General features: G+C 52.7%; 1 protein-coding gene across 21 annotated transcripts in view; it reads left to right on the forward strand.

The window, feature by feature from the left end:
• Positions 1-16,525, forward strand: part of PTPRS (protein tyrosine phosphatase receptor type S) — a 149,133-nt gene that overhangs the window by 111,468 nt on the left and 21,140 nt on the right. For 9 of the 21 annotated variants that reach the window (XM_042024345.1, XM_042024346.1, XM_042024347.1 and 6 more), the window contains 11 exons: positions 2,992-3,297; positions 4,800-4,993; positions 5,419-5,445; positions 7,281-7,398; positions 9,883-10,473; positions 11,141-11,238; positions 11,386-11,639; positions 12,012-12,105; positions 12,311-12,526; positions 14,099-14,256; positions 15,192-15,203. In XM_042024345.1, coding sequence (XP_041880279.1) covers positions 2,992-3,297; positions 4,800-4,993; positions 5,419-5,445; positions 7,281-7,398; positions 9,883-10,473; positions 11,141-11,238; positions 11,386-11,639; positions 12,012-12,105; positions 12,311-12,526; positions 14,099-14,256; positions 15,192-15,203 — 2,068 coding nt within the window. The remainder of the gene's footprint in view (positions 1-2,991; positions 3,298-4,799; positions 4,994-5,418; positions 5,446-7,280; positions 7,399-9,882; positions 10,474-11,140; positions 11,239-11,385; positions 11,640-12,011; positions 12,106-12,310; positions 12,527-14,098; positions 14,257-15,191; positions 15,204-16,525) is intronic. The other 12 variants (XM_042024336.1, XM_042024341.1, XM_042024340.1 and 9 more) reach the window with 5 other exon arrangements.

A 16,525-nucleotide genomic window follows, 5' to 3' on the forward strand; every position in this document is an offset into this window, starting at 1 on the left:
TAAAAGGTGCAGCTCAGGTGAGTACTGGCTGGTCTCAAGCAGATTCACAAATACAGTCCACCCTGTGGCTGCAGGCTCACCGCGCGTGGCTCTGCAGACACTCCCGGATGCCCTGGAGCCCTGGGAGGGTGGGGAGGGGTCCCAAAACGCTGGTGAAAACAGCCAGCAGGCAAAGGCCATGCTCTCCTGGCTGGGGGCTCCTGCCTGTGCCTGGCTCCCCGCCCAGGGAAGGGGTGGTTGCAGAGCTGAGCTCGCAGCCCCGTTGGGGTTTGTGGCACTGGGCTCCTGCCACAGCTCCCGGCTCCCGGCGCTGTCCCTAGCGTCCCCAGGGTCACACAGGTTGGGCTGGATTGTGAAGGAAACAGTGCCATGAGCTCCCCAGAGGCGTCTCCAGCGTGGCCAGCCAGCACCCCTGGCTGTTCTCCTCCGCTGCTGCAGTCCAGGAGTGATGGGGAGGGGGCTGGGCAGGACCTGGGCCTTCTCCCCCATCACCCACCCCCCACCCCACCTTTTTAACCAGAGAAAGTGCAAAACCATCCCAAAAGGAGGCCTCACCCCAGGGCCTCTCAGTAGGTCCCTGTGCTGGAGCATAGAGGGTGAGTGAGCGAGCGTGGCAGCGCAGACAGTGACCCCAGTGCCAGCTGGAGCTGAGCTCTGCTTCCTGGGGCTTTCAGAATGAGGTTCAGGATGAAGGGTAGGTCAGGTCAGACCCTCTCTGCAGTGGGTTTCTCGGCTGTGGTGGCTTTGGCTGGAACTAAGCAGGAAAGGTGGATTTTCATATGCCCAGCCTCTGATGAGGACAAAAACCGAAGGGAACGGCACCATGGCAGCAATGGGAGAGGGCTGAGGCTTTCCCTCGATACCTTGAAACCATCCTTGAGTTGATTCTGGGACGTGGGATGAGCAGTGCACCTCTGTCCTGGAGAGGTGCTGCATCAATCACAGCACATGGAGAGAGCCAGAGGGAAGGAGATCTGTCGCTGGGAATGTGCTGCCCTGCTCTTCGTGCTGACAGTTTAGCAAAAGAGACCAGATTGGGGTCCAAAATTGCCATTTCTGCAATAGCTGGGGTTCTGCTGGTGGGGGAGGACTCGGGGGACTCATCATGGGTAGAGCAGCATTTTAAAAGCCAGTCATGTGCAGAAACCCACCAGGAGCTTGGTCTGGCCTTGTAGCTCAGTTCCTCTTGTTCTCTTGTAAGAAAGTCTTATAAGTTAGCAGTTGAAGCATGGAAGGTAGGTAAACAGACTGGGAATGTTCTGGAAAGAGTCACTTTTTATATCAGTATTATTTTATTATTATGATTTCCTTTCTGGTGGTTTTTTTGTTTGTTTGTTTCAAATTATTGGCTTGATTTATGTTTTATTTTCCAGTTTGTTCCTTTTGGTTTGGTTCATTTGACATATTCTGTGTTGTTTTGCGTGGTCAGCCATGGCCAGGGCTCGTCAGCCTCCTCACTGGGAGTGCTGGGGAGAAGAGGGTCATTCTGCCAGGTTAAAGACAGCAATAGAGCATAAAAATAGAAGGAAAACACCCAGAATGTCCTACTGGGCAGGGTGCTCAGACAGCAGTGGAAGGATTATCTCTGCCCTTTCTGAGAAGCCACTTCCCTCTGTCTCCTGGAGGCTCCTGGAAAGTGTATGACTCTCACTCCAGTGCCAACTGGGCTAAGTGGATTTAGCAGAGTCCTCAAGGCAAACTGGGCCTAAACATCTGGGTTTGACTAAAGGATGGGAGTAAGAGGTTTGAAAACAACCATTCCTCAGTAAAAGAGCTTTTTGTTGATCAAAAAAGCATCAGAGGAATGGGAAGCAGTGACCAGCACTGATCTACTGCTTCTTGCAGGTGATACTTGGGGGCTCACGAGTTCACCCCAGTTTCCTGCCCTGTCTGCAGAGAGTTAAAAGCTCGCTATTGCAGTTGGGTGAGATGGGATTTATAGATTTGCCTTGAAAATGTATCACACTCTGCTTCCCTGGGCTGATCAGTTGTCACTAGTGACTGGCAGAAGTGTGATCTAATCCCTGGAAGTGTTCAGGGCCAGGATGGAGCACCCTGGCCTGGTGGAAGGTGTCCCTGCCCAGGGCAGGGGATGGAAAGAGAGGAGCTTTAAGGGAGAGCTGTGGGTTCCACCTTCCCCACCTCCTGGTCACCCTGAGAAGGTGCCTGGGTAGGGCCACACTTCCCAAGGTTTTCTCCCGGGATGTTGGGGAACACCCTGGTGTAGCTCAGGCAGTGAGTGCAGTGGGAATTAGAGCTGCTGCTGCTTTGGAAAATCCCCCGGATACCTGAATACCTCACCAAACCCACTGCCTCCCTTCTTCTGCAAGTGTTTTCTCAAAACCCTCCTCTTTAACTACCATTGCTTGGCAGTGTCCTGGGCATTCCCACTGTGGGATTTGGCCTCCTTCAGTCTGGGGACAACTAATCACTTCCATCTGGAGGTACAGACTCTTAAATTTAAGCCTCCTGGCAAAAGATTTGCTTTTCTTACTTAATTTTCACAGATCCCTTCAAAGAAATTCAAGATCCCAGAGACCGAGGTTGGAAAGAAGTGCTTTCCCAGCCAGAGCAGGATTTGCCAGGCTGCTGTAAAACAGAGAGCCAAAGGAAAGGGCTTTTATAGGGTGCAGCTGGGTGCTTAGTCAGTGCCAGGTTAGTGGAAGCAGCAGGACCCCTCTTGGCTGGCCCGCTTGCTGGTTTAGTCCTTTGCTTTACACCATTTCAGTTTTGATGCCCCATTTAATTTCTGTTGGCTTTTTGTTTTTTTAAACCTCTTCATTTCAAAAAAAAAAAAAAAAAACAACAACAAAAAGCTCTCTTCTCTTTTAATTTTATCTTCCTAAACCAAACTTTTGTACGTTTTATTTTAGATTTTTTTGTTATCATTTTCCTTTTTTTTTTCTTTTATCTTTCCCATCTTTTGTTTTTTTTCCCCCCTCCCCTCTCCCTTCTTTCCCTTTCCCCCTCCTGAATTTTCCCCCCTCGTAGAACCGTCTGCCCCCCCTCAAGATGTAAAATGTGTCAGCACCCGCTCCACCGCCATTCTGGTAAGTTGGCGGCCGCCTCCGGCCGAGAGCCAGAACGGCGTCCTGGCCGGCTACAGCGTCCACTATCGAGCGCTGGACTCGGAGGACACGGAGCTAAAGGAGGTGAATGATATCCCCCCAACCACCAGTCAGATCCTGCTGGAGTCCCTGGAGAAGTGGACCGAGTACCGCGTCACCGTGGTGGCTCACACGGAGGTGGGGCCGGGCCCGGAGAGCTCGCCGGTCATCGTCCGCACGGATGAGGATGGTAATTGAGCCTTTGCTGGGTTCTCCTGGGGGATTCCTGTCCCTGGGGGGGTTGTTCCCATGGTGGGGAGGACACAGTGAGGCCTTTCCTGTGGCTCTCCAGTGCTGCCAGGCCAGAGCTGGAGTGGGATCCAAGGTCCGAGTTGTGCGGCATTCCCTGGTGCCATCACCCCGAGCCCTCTGAGCACTGGGCTCTGTAGGGTTCTCCTTCCCTGCTTTAGGGCATTTCCTGAATTTATGGGGGCTTTCTTAATATCTCTGAGTCTTGACTGCACCACTCCCCCTGAACAGATGCTCTCACTGAGCCAGGATCAGCCAAGGCACCGAAACCTTTGCTCAGAGGAAACCTTTGCTGCCAGAAACTGGTTTCACGGAATCACTGTATATCCTGAGTTGGAAGGGACCCACAAGGATCAGCCAAGTCCAGCTCCTGGTCCTGCATGGGACAGCTCCAAGAATCCCACCCTGTGCCTGAGAGCACGTTTTAAAATATTAAAGAGTTCTTCCCACACATTCCTTGTTACTACATTCCTTGCTACTACCTCCTCCTTAAGTCAGAGTTTTTGTCAGTAGTAGAAAGGAGGAATCTGTTAAAGTTTAGAAACCTTGAGCGACAACAGTTCAGTGGCCCCACTCAGAGAGTTGAATTTTCCTGGTATTTCTACAGTAAAATAAAACCAGGGAAAAGTGTGAATGCGTGCATGAAGGGAGAGGACAACCCTCACTGTGAGGGTAGGACCACAAATAATATAGGTCAAGTAGATAACATATGGAATTCCCAAATTTTTCAGGTGTTCTTCATCTATTCCAAATAAAAAGAATTTTTTAAAAGCAGCAGGTTTGTCCCCAGTGTTGGTCCTGTTTCCCTGAGCCTCTGCCCACATCCAAATGGACCCTGCTCAGAGAAAGTGTGATTTCCTGGTAGATGAAGCTGTCATGCCCTGTATGATTAGTAGTAGTAGTAGTAGTAGTAGTAGTAGTAGTAGTAGTTCCAAAAATTCAGCCCAAATTCCATCCAAGACATCTCTTGTTTTCTGTCCCGAGATTCCACAGTGGTTGTAGCCACCAGTCCCCCTGTCCTGCCAGAGAGATGAGGGAACTCCAAGAACAAGCCCCCTACTTATCCTCTCCACCCCGACCTCCCACAGGCAGGACCAGAGCTTTTCTGGCTCACTGAAAATTGGATTTGCCCTCAGAATGAGATCTGGAGCTATAATGGTTCCTTCCATCTGAGCAAACTGGGCACGAAGGAGCCTGTGGAAGGATGGCTGGATGATGAGATGGGCCTGTTCCCATCCCTCTCTCCAGGCCATGCAGATCAGGTCCCACAGAACTTCTTCCCTGCTCACTGGGAGGCCGCTGACAGAGGATGGGATATTCAGTTGCTCAGGTCTCCCCCTCCTTCCAGGGCTCAGATCCAGGGTATGCGTGTCCCAGAGGAGCAGGGACAGGCCCCAGCCAGAAATCCCAAGTGACTCGAGCCCCTTGCTTGCCTCCCCGCAGTGCCCAGTGCTCCGCCACGGAAGGTGGAGGTGGAGGTGCTGAACTCGACGGCGATCCAGGTGTTCTGGCGCTCGCCGGTGCAGAGCCGCCAGCACGGCCAGATCCGCGGCTACCAGGTGCACTATGTCCGCATGGAGAACGGCGAGGCCAGGGGGCTGCCCCACATCAAGGACATCATGCTGGCAGACGCCCAGGTAAGGGCTCACCTGTCCGGCCCCGCGAGGTGCGAGGGGTGGGTGCTCTGGCTGCTCTGCCTCATCGCAGGCAGTGTAACTCTGGGGAAGGGCCGTGAGAACCTGTGACAAGGCGTGGCTGTGTCTCTGCAGCTCCTTTGTGCTCCCGGACAGTGTTACTGTGGAAGAGTATGAACTGCTGTCCCAGCACTGAGATAAATACCCGTCCATCCTCCCTGTGTCTGGGAGGTCTTCTAATTCAGGCAAAGGCCACGGTGGAATCTACTAATTTCTCCCACTCTACTTCTTCCCTCATGCTTGCCTGGTAACTTCTGACCTTGTGTGGCTGCTTGCTCAGGGACTCCTTCCTCATGCTGTGTCTCTGTCTTTCCCTTCTTTCCCCTCTTGTATTCTCATGTGCCAAACCTCTCTTGTTCTCTGCCCAGTGGGAAACAGATGACACTGCTGAATACGTAAGTAAAAACATAAAAGTCCTCCTGTGCTGGTTCTGCCTCTTCCATTCTCCCACTTCCTGTTGTGGTGTGATATTTTCCTTTTCCTTTATTTTTTTTCTTTGCAATGCCAGTGTGCCTGTTTTAGAGCCCATTTTTGGTGTTCCCATGCATTGTCCCCTCCCTGTCACTGCTCTGTGACCCTCTGTGATCGTGTCGTTTGTCAGCACGCAGCAATCCCACAGGGTTTTCCCTTTGGCTCTGAAGGAAAGATGGGTTTGCTGCTCCTCCGTAGGGAAGCAGATGGAATGTTGAATTTGGGACTTCCTTGAACATTAGAGAATCCTAAAATAGTTTCGATTGGAAGGGACCTTAAAGGCCATCTTGTTCCACTCCCAGCCATGGGCAGGGACACCTTCCACCAGAGCAGGGTGCTCAGATGGGCTGCTTTGCAACACCTCTGTGTGTGGAAAAGATAGGCTGGGAAGCACTGGGAAATCAGAATGCATGAGTCCTGAGCTTTCAGAGCATGAACAAATGCTTTGTATCCTCAAAGGGCCAAGATTCTTAGAAACTCATTGATGCAAAGCACTGAATCATTATTGGTGCTCTTACCTTTGAAGTACCTTGAAATCAGCTTGGCTGTTTAGCATTTGCTATTTCTGCTAAAATGGTAAGTGTTTTCCAAAATCCTACAGCTACAAAGCAGTAGGAGAAAGCATTTTCTCCTTGGAATGACAAGGTCCTAAGATAACACACGACCAAACCGGTTGTGTTTGTGTCTCCTGGGGATTGCCAAGTGCCCTGCACAAGTGAGGGGCCTCCCTTTGAGGGGTGGAGAATGAGTCTCATGGGAGGCAAAGCCCCTGCCTAAAATCTTAACAAAACTCCTTGGCAGGTGTGAGAGCAGAGCAGGTTTCTTGACTTCCAGAAGGCAGACCTGCCCCTGCAGCTGACAGCCTCCAAACTCACCGATCAAAATCCCAGTGTTCGAAAGTTCTGCTGTTCCACTCCCAGCTCACCACTGGGGATATAGTTATTTTCAGGACTAACAAATTCTTTGCAACTGCCGCCCTGAGATTTAATATCGAAAGCACAAAGGGATGAGGAGAGAGGAAAACCATAAAACATGCACAACATTCCCATCTCCTTTCTGGTGCCTTGGGGAAAACCCTGCTGCATGTGCTGTCATCCTGTTTGATTTAGCACGGGTGTTCCTTTTCCAACACAGCCCTTTGAAAGGCTGGATCCCTCCTGGAGAAGGGCTGTTCTTGAGGCCAGTGTTCCAACAAAAGCTCCTGGGAGCCAGGTGTGGGGAGGCTGATAGAGGATGGGGAAGGAGGGGGTGGGATTTAGCAGGGAGCTTTAGCGTGAGCGGAATGTGTCGTCTTGCACTTTGCATTCAAGCAATCCCTTTAATATTATGAAGGCATTAAAAATATCTCTGAGGAGAGAAGAGAGGGGTAATGGTGAAAGAAATGTAATCTCCCTGAAACCTCTGAGCCTCCTCTGAGGCCGCACAGTGGAGAGGAAAGCTTTGAAGGGAGTGAAAGCATTTGGATGCTGAAATGGTTTGTGTGAAGACAGGGAATGTGTGAGAGGCTGATCTGGAGGAGGATGCCTTGCACAGGGCCCTGCAGAGCCAGGCTGTGTTTGCAGAGCTGTGAGTGCCTTGCCAGGGAAACGGGGCTCTCCCCCTCTGCCACTTCCCACAGAAGCCCCAGAGTGTCTCGTGCTCTTTGATTCGGTGTTCCTGCATGCTGGAAAAGGGCTGAGACTCCTGCAGGGAGGAGAGAGCTGCCCTTGGGTGTGGGCCTGAACACTGACACGATTTCCCTCTGGCATCTCACAAACAGGAAATGATCATTGCTGGGCTCCAGCCCGAGACTGCCTATTCCATCACCGTGGCCGCCTACACCATGAAGGGAGATGGTGCTCGCAGCAAACCCAAAGTGGTCACCACGAAGGGTGCAGGTGAGAGCCTTTTCCTAAAGCCAAGGAGTTTCTTCACCTTCTTTCATCCCACTCCCTTCTTGAAGGACAGACTTGCAGCAAGAGCCAGGCTGCCCCAAAGGCAAAATTAGATTTAGTAAGGCAGAAACCCCTTCATTCCTCACATGCAACCCTCACCAAATGTCACAATTTTCTGCCCAGTGCTGCAGAAAGCCCCAGCACACCCAGAAACACAACAGATGAATTCATCACTTGCAAATTCATCACTCATAATCTCTTGAGCTGTAAATTCTGGTGCATCAGAAGGAAAGTGACTCTGCCTGGTCTGACTGGAGAGACTGTGTAGCTTTGAAGGTGGCCCACGCAGGTACACTGGGGACAGGAGAGCTCTGCTGTCATGGTGGGGACTTGCAAAGAGCTGAAGAGCAGCAGGCAGACAGTGGTGGCTTGTCCTGCCCACTCCCCTCTTCTGGTACCATGTCTGGAAATACATCCCCTGTGTTCAGGACTGGTGGAGGGAGAAACTCTGACAGTATTGACCTTTCCTGGCTCTCATTTCTGGGACCTGGACTCTGCCTGCACATACCAGCCAGAGCCTTTTCCTTCACTCACCCTCTTCTCCTTCCTCTCCAGTTCTGCCCATGTTTCTCTTCACTAACTCGCTGGTTCTCTGCTTTCCCTTTCCCCAAGGCTCTCCACCCTTCTGTTTTTCTCTCCTGAAGCCTTTCTCTCTGCCTGGCTCCCTTGTCACTCTCCCTTGTCACCCTCCCTCATCTCTTCCCATTAGGATTTGCAGTGCAGGTGATCAGTCACAGAGGGATGTTTTCTCCAGCACAGCAGCTATTACCCAAAACTCAATTTCCCCTGACTTGAAATAGCTATTTAAAAAAAAAGTCTTTCAAATGGCTCTGTAACATTCTTACCTTCTTTGCAGTGTTGAGTCAATACACCTTCTGAGAGGAGAGATTTCTTTCTTTATCATTCAGGGCTGGGGGCTGAATTTAAATACAGTAATACATCTAATTTTCTCCTTTACCGTCCAAACCAATTGCAAAATAAAACACTTCCCCCTCTCTGCACTTTCTTCTCACCTTTATTCCAAACAATGTTTGTTGTGCAGATGTAATACTTTCCAGCTCAGCTGATTACAGTAACATTTGTGATAAAAACTGAAACATAAAGGTAATGGCACTGTTTTTCTCTTTAATGTGTTCCTTAGACATTCCCAGGGGAGGAGGCTGGGTCTCCCAGCACCGTCCCTGCCATTCTTTGGCACTTTGGAAGGAACACAGCATTTGTTTCAGAGACAGCCCCTCATCCCCGTTGAGGTGTCAGTGGAGGCAGCAGGCAGAGGTTCCCCAGTTTGACCCCTTCAGAATCCCTGGCACAGGCAGATCCTGCCCTGCTCCCTCAGCCACACTCCAGCATTCCAGCCCTCGCCCCTCGGTTGGACTTGTGCTGTGGGGGTGGGCTGGGATCCCTCCCAACTCCATTTTCTCTCCTTCTGTCCAACCAGGAGAAATACCAAGGCGGAGAGAAGGAAATTAGATCTCTAATAGTGGAGCAGAGTGTCAATGACGCGTGAGCTGCTGGAATTAATGCTCTGCTTTCTCAGGCTTCAGGAATCTCTGGGCCTGCACGTGTCATTTAGCTGTGGCTGTGGGCTTGCTTAGCAGTCAGGCAGTGCCAGGGCTCATTAGGCAGAGACAGCCTAGCTCCCTCAGACACTGCTGAGCTCCCCAGAACCCCCACACGTGGAGGAGCTCACCGACAGGTGAGGAGGAGCTGAGAACGCACCAACACTGCTGTGTTCCCTTCCTCCAGAGGAGAGGAGCAGCACAGAGTGAGCAGAAGCTCTCCCTGCCCTCTGCCTCGCACAGATTTCGGGCTCTGGTTCCTCTGCCTGTGCTTGTGTACCCAAGTGGGCGATGAGCTGCCTGCCAGCCGTGTGAGCTGGCCCCGTGCCTGCTGCTCAGGACCTGGGGCTGCCCAGACTTCCCTCCATCCTTCATTGCTTCACCCTCAGCTGCTCTGGACTTCTCAGGCTGGGCCAATCTGTTCCAGTCTCTTTCTGCATAAGCTGGGCTGTGTAATGGAGAGAGCAAGAGATGTTGGGAGTTTGGGGACTCCAGGTTTGTTTTTCTCTGTCCTGGAAGCCATTGGGACAGGAGGCTGGGACTCCTGAGCTGGTTCTTCCCAGCGGTGGGAGGGTGAGTGGTCTGGGGACAGGGGAGGAGCTGTGCACACCCCTCCATCCTGAACAAAGGGAAGAAAATCAATCTAGGAATGTGTCAGCACCTCACAGCTGACATGCTGGCAGCACTCCTCATGTCCCAAACTGTTTAGGGCCCATCCACCTCTATGGGGTGGCAGCAGTTTGGATTGCATGGAGCCGAGCTGGAACACTGCTGCTGACCTGAGGAGCCTGTCGCTGCAGCTGAAGAGTCTCTGCAGCTCCTCTTTCCTGCCCCACCTGTGGCTGAAGGTGTCTCTCTTCTCTCCTAGTCCCAGGAAAGCCCATCCTCTCTGTGCACCAGACAGAGGAGAGCACTCTCCTGGTGAAATGGGAGCCCCCGCTGGACGCGGAGGGCCAGGTGTTGGGCTACCGGCTCCAGTTCGGCCGCAAGGATGTCGACCCTCTGGCTACCTTGGAATTCTCGGCACTGGAGGATAAGTACATCGCTCCCAGCATCCACAAGGGCGCCACGTATGTGTTCAAGCTGGCCGTGAAAAGCCGGGCTGGCTTTGGGGAGGAAGCTGTGCAGGAACTCACCACCCCCGAAGACATCCCCAAGGGTTACCCCCAAATCCTCGAGGCGAGCAACGTCACATCCATGTCGGTGCAGTTTGGCTGGCTGCCCCCCGTGCTGGCCGAGAGGAACGGAGCCATCGTCAAATACACCGTGGCCTACCGGGAGGCCGGTTCTCCTGGCAACCTGCTGGAAAAAGACCTGCCCCCCTCCCCAGAGAACTCGTACACCCTCAACGGCCTCAAACCCAACACCGCCTATGATGTTAAAATCCGTGCTCACACCAGTAAAGGCCCCGGGCCCTACAGCCCGACCGTCCAGTATCGGACGTTCCAGCTGGACCAAGGTAGGACTTACCGGTTTCTCCTCCCTCTCTCCCCTTGTATCTGGGGCTGGTGCCAGGAGGCAAGAGAGCTGGAGAGGTCAGGCCAGGCTCAGCCAGGCTCGTGAGTAAATGCAGAGCACTCTGGTGTCACACTCAGTCCCTCCGCTCCTCTCTGCCTTGTGCCAGGTAAGTCCCTTTTACCACTTTCTTCTAAGTTAAGTCCGGACACCTCCTGTCACTGGCACCTGAAGGGGGGGGCCAGTCGCTGTACAGGTGGGAAGAGCATTTTCTTCAGCTTTTGCAAACAGCCAAAAGAAAAGAGCAAAAATTCTAAAAAACAAACCCTCAAGCTGTGACCTGGGATGAGTTTTTCCTCACCTGAGCATGCTCAGCCAGCCAGCACCTCGTTCCTGCAGCAGCCACCCAGGCCCAGAGTGGGGGCAAAGCCACGCACCCTCCTGGGGTTAGGCATGGGGACAGGGAGCACTGGGAGATGGACCTTGGCAAAACTCAAGCACAGTGTGGAGGAGGGAGCAATCCCTTCCATTCCTGCAGCTGCGGCCAGACCCAGCCTGGCAGGCCCCTCTTCCAGCACTTGACATTTTCTTCCTTCTCTTTCCTGCTCTTTCTTCCCTCTGCTGCCTTTTCTTCTCCTTTCTCCCCTTCCTCCTCACTTTTTTCTCCACAGTTTTACCCAAAAACTTCAAGGTGAAGATGGTGACAAAGACATCTGTCCTTTTGAGCTGGGAGTTCCCTGAGAATTACAACTCTCCTACCCCATACAAGGCAAGTGGCATGCAGGAGTTTTTCCTGTGTTTGCCCCAGCTCTGCAGGGCTGGGTGCTTCATGTTCCCTGCAAACCGAAGGGATGGAGAGGAAGGAGTTGGAGCATTTTCAGCCTCGCTCAGGGAACAACCTCCTCCCCTCCCACAGATCCAGTACAACGGGCTGCACGTCGACGTGGATGGACGAACGACCAAGAAACTCATCACCCACCTGAGGCCCCGCACCTTCTACAACTTCGTGCTGATGAACCAGGGCAACAGCATGGGGGGGCTGCAGCAGAACGTCGCTGCCTGGACTGCTGCTGACATGTTGTCCAAGAAGCCAGAGGTGACCCACAAGCCTGATGCTGATGGCAATGTGGTGGTGATTCTCCCCGACGTGAAGAGCTCTGTGCCTGTCCAGTAGGTTTCTGTTTAACTGCAGGTGTGGGGTGCTCAGTTCATGTTTTGCGGGTCAGCCCTGGTGGCTGGAGACCACCACAGACCCACAGGGGCAGTGCCAGGGGGATGATCCCTGCATTTCCAGCATTCCTGACTGTTGCCTTTTGGAGGCACTTCCACACCAAAGGGAAAGCCAAAGAAGGGTGAAGGGAGTACATGGGGAGACATGGGGCTGCCACTGAATCTGGCTCATTCCAGGAATAACAACTGTGCTAAATGAAAAATGAGGGGCTTGAGCCAGTGGGGCAGTTTGGGCAAACTCGCATCAGTGTGTGTGCTCCCTTCTTCCGTGGCTAATTCCTTCTGTTTCTTCTGATCATTCCCAACATTTAGAGCTTTCTACATTGTGGTGGTGCCTCTGAGGAAGTCCCGGGGAGGACAGTTCCTCAACCCCCTGGGCAGCCCTGAGGAGATGGACCTGGAGGAGGTGAGTGTGGGTGAAACTGGGCTGGGCTGTAGGGGGAGAGCGAGCGGCTGGAATGGGAGGATGGTGACCTGAGGGCTGGGAGGGTTTTTGGGGTACCTGTGCTCCCCATTCTGAGCAGCCAAGACATGGCCAGTCTGGGAGGGCTGGTTTGGCTCTCCTTGCTGCTCCTTTCCAGGGTCTCAGGGTGTTCCTCTGCTCCCTCCAGCTCGTCCAGGACATCGCCAGGCTCCGGCGCCGGAGCCTGCGGCATTCCCGGCAGCTGGACTTCCCCAAGCCCTACATCGCTGCCCGCTTCCGCTCCCTGCCCTCCCACTTCATCCTGGGGGACATGAAACACTACGACAACTTCGAGAACAGAGCCCTGGAGCCGGGGCAGAAATATGTGATCTTCATCCTGGCAGTGCTGCAGGAACCTGAGGCTGTAAGTGCTGCCTGCTGCCCTCGGCCCTCTCCGATCCTTGGGGATGGACCAGGGAGCTGCCACAGCCCTGCTGCCCTCCTGGCATCCTTGAGGGGCTTTTCTTTCCAGCTGTGGAGCTTTTGGATGTGGCTCTTGTGCCTGGTGAGCTGCTCGAGCTTGTGCCTCCATTCATCTATTTCAAGCACCAAGGACACGAGCAGCTGTGCTTCTCCCCATTTTTGCGCACAGAACTTGTACACTTGTGGCTCCAGACTGGAGTCCAGAATGGGGAGGAACACTGAACTATCCCCTCAGGACTCGAGTTCAGAGAGCCCTGGGTCAAACCCTCTTTTTGAAGAGAAATGTCCTTTAAAGGCTGTTCTTTAACTCCTCAGAGCAATGACCCCCAACATCCTGCTCCAAGAGCACGTCACACTCTGGGCATTGCTAAACTCCCCTCCAAGCACAGATGGGAGCATTTTTTACAGAAACTACAAGTCCTCTCTACCAGTTCGGCATCTCTGCTGTTTTCACTGGGGCTGTACTTGGCTTTCTGAAAACAACTATTTTAATATTTACCTGCCTCCTCCCTCACACACAATGGGAAACAGCCTAATACTTTGTTGGTTTTAAATCCCCCAATGGAGTTGTAGCAGGGAGCTATTGGATAAGGGTTTTCAGAGGTTTTTTCCCCCAGTAAATATTTAGTTGTGTATTTGATATTAAAGGATTAGGCTGACACACTCCTGAATGGGTTTCTCAATCAGATTACTGCAGCTTGTGGTAATTTCTGCTTTGGAACAAGGTGCTGCGGACTCACTCCCAGTGGCCTGGATCCCAAGTGTGGAGCAGCTTTCCAGCCTGCTCAGAGCTGATGGAGTTCAAGGACCCAGAGCCCCTGTTCCTGTCCTGTCCCTGACTGCTCTCCCAGACCAGGCCATGGCAGTTCTCTGTGCTGTTCAGTAAAATAGGAATTCATCCATAGTCAGGACTCTGAAGGGTTTGAATGTGCCTCTGATCCTCCTCAGGAACCCGGCTCAGTGCAGAGGCAGCAGAGGACACACACAGCATTTTACTACTTTATATTTATTTGTTGGGGTTGGTTTTTTTCAGTCACCAGACCAAGCATTAATTCTTGTTTTAATCCCTTCCCTCTTGCTCTTTAATCCCATCTGACTGTCAAAATCCAGATGGTTACATGAGAGCTTGGGGAAAGTGTTTGTGTGTTTGTGGCAGCGGTGAGGGCTCAGGGCTGTGGTGGAACAGAGACAGCTGGATCTCTAAAAGCACCTTCCCATCCATGAGAGGGGCTGAGCCACAGGCACAGGCAGGCTACAGCTTCACATGAGTGTGATCTCCCAGTGGTCTGTCTCCCTGGAGCACTGGAAGTGGAAGATGCCCTCATATGGATGCTCAGGGCCAGGGTTATTTTTCTAGGTTGAAGAGGGCATTTTCCCTGTTACCATTTGGGTTGTGCTGCAGAGAGCTCACATCCTCTCCAGCAGCTTTCCCTGTGGAATATCCTATGCTTGCCCACTTTCCAGTCCCCATCCCACCTCTGAGCTGTGTTCCACCATGTTCCCTGTCTTCCAGACCTATGCTGCCAGTCCCTTCTCCGACCCCATCCAGCTGGACAACCCTGACCCACAGCCCATCATCGATGGCGAGGAGGGGCTGATCTGGGTCATCGGGCCCGTCCTGGCCGTGGTCTTCATCATCTGCATCGTCATTGCCATCCTGCTCTACAAAAAGTAAGAGCTGCTCGCTGCCCACAGCTGAGATAGTTCTGAGTGTCCCCAGGGTTCCCTAAAGGGAATTTCCTCCTTGGTCCTGTCCTTGGCAGCTGAGGGTAAATCCTTCCTTGGGCATTGGAGAGAGGAGCCCTGAGGCACAGGTGCTGGAATGGGAGAGTCTGCCCGGCACAGGAGGGATTAGCAGCGGGCTGCAGGGATTTGCTGCTTCAGACTCTGCCCCATGGCACTCCCAGGAAAGCTGTGCTTGTCCCACAGACGCTCCCTTGGGGCATGTGTGCACTGAGTGTGTCAGGACTCCAGCCTTGCTGCTCTCAGCCTCAGACTCCCCTTTCCATGCTCTGTGTGCCTGTGGGCAGTGAGGGGGATGCAGGAAAGGCACCTCTGAGCTGTGGGGCAGCAGAGACCTCCACTGGTCTCAGGCTGGTTTTCTGCTGGAGTTGGGAGACAGGAGCAGGGTGTGAGTCTTCAGGAGAGAGAAGGGAAAAGCCCTGGAAGTGGCTCCCTTTCCCTTGGCTTTCTGAGCAGCTCATGGTGGATGAGAACTGGGGGTCCCCTGAGCACACACAGGGCAAGGGAAGGGGACAGGAGGGGAAGCAGGAGCTGAGCGAAGTAAGTAATGGTGGCAGTGGCCAGCAGAGGTGTCCTTAGCTGGGACAGCTCATTCCCAGGGCGGAGGGAACTCTCCTAGCCCTGTTCCATCTTTGACCTGCACAGGTGTGCTCCCTTGTGCACAGGGCTGTGGCCTCTGCATCCCAGCATGTGAGCAGGGGCTCGGGGGTCCTCGCTGGTGTCCATTTACCTGGGTGATCTGTGCTGGTCCCACCTCTGCTGCCAGGGCTAGAGCTGAGCAAATGCTTCCCCTTCCCTCTGCAAGTCCTTTCTAACCTGAACATGTGTCTTGTCTTTTCTCCACTTACTGCTTTCCTGGACAGCAAACCAGACAGGTAAGAGCATCAGATTTGCCATTTATTCAGGTTCTTGCTTGCTGTGTGTTAAGCAGTGTTTGCTGTGGTGTTGGGGCTTTGTTGGTGCAGTTCCCACCTGTAGATCTGTCCTCACAGAAACCCCATGTTAGACCATGTTTGATTGGGGCAGAAAAAGCAAAGCAAAGCCCAGTTTTCTCCTGCTTGTCCATTCCTAAATAAAATGGCCCTTTCACAGGTTGAGCAGCAGTGACAGTAAATGTCTCATAAAGTGTTGGGTTAATGGAGCAGAGAAACATTCATTTGTGTGGCAGTCAGAGGTGAAAGTGGGTTTCTGCATGTCTGGCTGCTCCACACGGGCTGTCCCTGAGCCACTGGCATGCTGGAAGCAGATCTCTCACCAGCTGAGGTGTCCTCGCCCCATGGCAGAAGCTGCTCTTGCCCCCTCAGCCAAGGGCTTCTGACAGAGGCTGTTTATGACTGCAGAAATACGACTTTTTTCCAACCATTTCCAAGACTGGGAAAGCTTTCACTAAAAGTAACTGATGGGTTCAGTCCGTGAACTATTAACAGCAGTTCCAGAACTGCGGCAAAAATAAAGCAGTCCCAAACTGCAAAGTGGTGTCATTCCGAAATGGTGCCCCATGCAGTGCTGGCAGGGCTCACACCACTTCTTCTGGCTATTAATGACATCAAGAGACAGCTAAAAATGTCCTGAATAACCCCCTCCTTGCCTAAGTAATTGCCATTGCTGCTGCGGGCAGATTATTGGAGGCTTCTGTGCACCCTAAGCAGGAGAGGTGAGGAGCTCCACAGCCGCCTCGCTGGAAGGGCTGGGACCCCCTTTCCAAGCCTCAGGGTGGAGGCCACGTTCTCCTCACTCTGGAGAAGTTCAGCTCCCAGCAGCTCATCACTGTTTCTTTCCAAGGGGTTATCACATCTTTAGGTCAGCACTGGGCTTTGCTTCTAAATTCCCTTCAAGGAGAATGAGCCAGGTCAGCCAAGACTTTTTCAACTGCCTCAGCTGACCTAACCCATTTGGAGGAAAATATATTAGGAAACACTTCCATGTGCAGCTCAGCTGGCAGGTTGGAGCAGGCTCCGGCTCCTGGCAAGGAGGAGAGGTGGATCTCAGCAGGCACAGCTGTGCTGGGAGAGGATGTGTCTACACTGTTGAACCCAGATTTTTAGGGTTCTGCCATTCAAAAAAGATTGAAAACTGCTGCTCTGACTTCTCTGTCTGCAGCCGGGCAGCTCTGAGAGCTCCTGAACAAGCCAACAGCAATATCAGAGCTTGACGTCCAAGGTCACAGCCAGGAGATTCTGTACTTTTCCAAATGATT

This window comes from Corvus kubaryi, unplaced genomic scaffold, assembly GCF_017639235.1.
Source record: "Corvus kubaryi isolate FWS band 111438036 unplaced genomic scaffold, C.kubaryi_AGA036_p1.0 37262, whole genome shotgun sequence".
Lineage (NCBI taxonomy): Eukaryota > Metazoa > Chordata > Aves > Passeriformes > Corvidae > Corvus > Corvus kubaryi.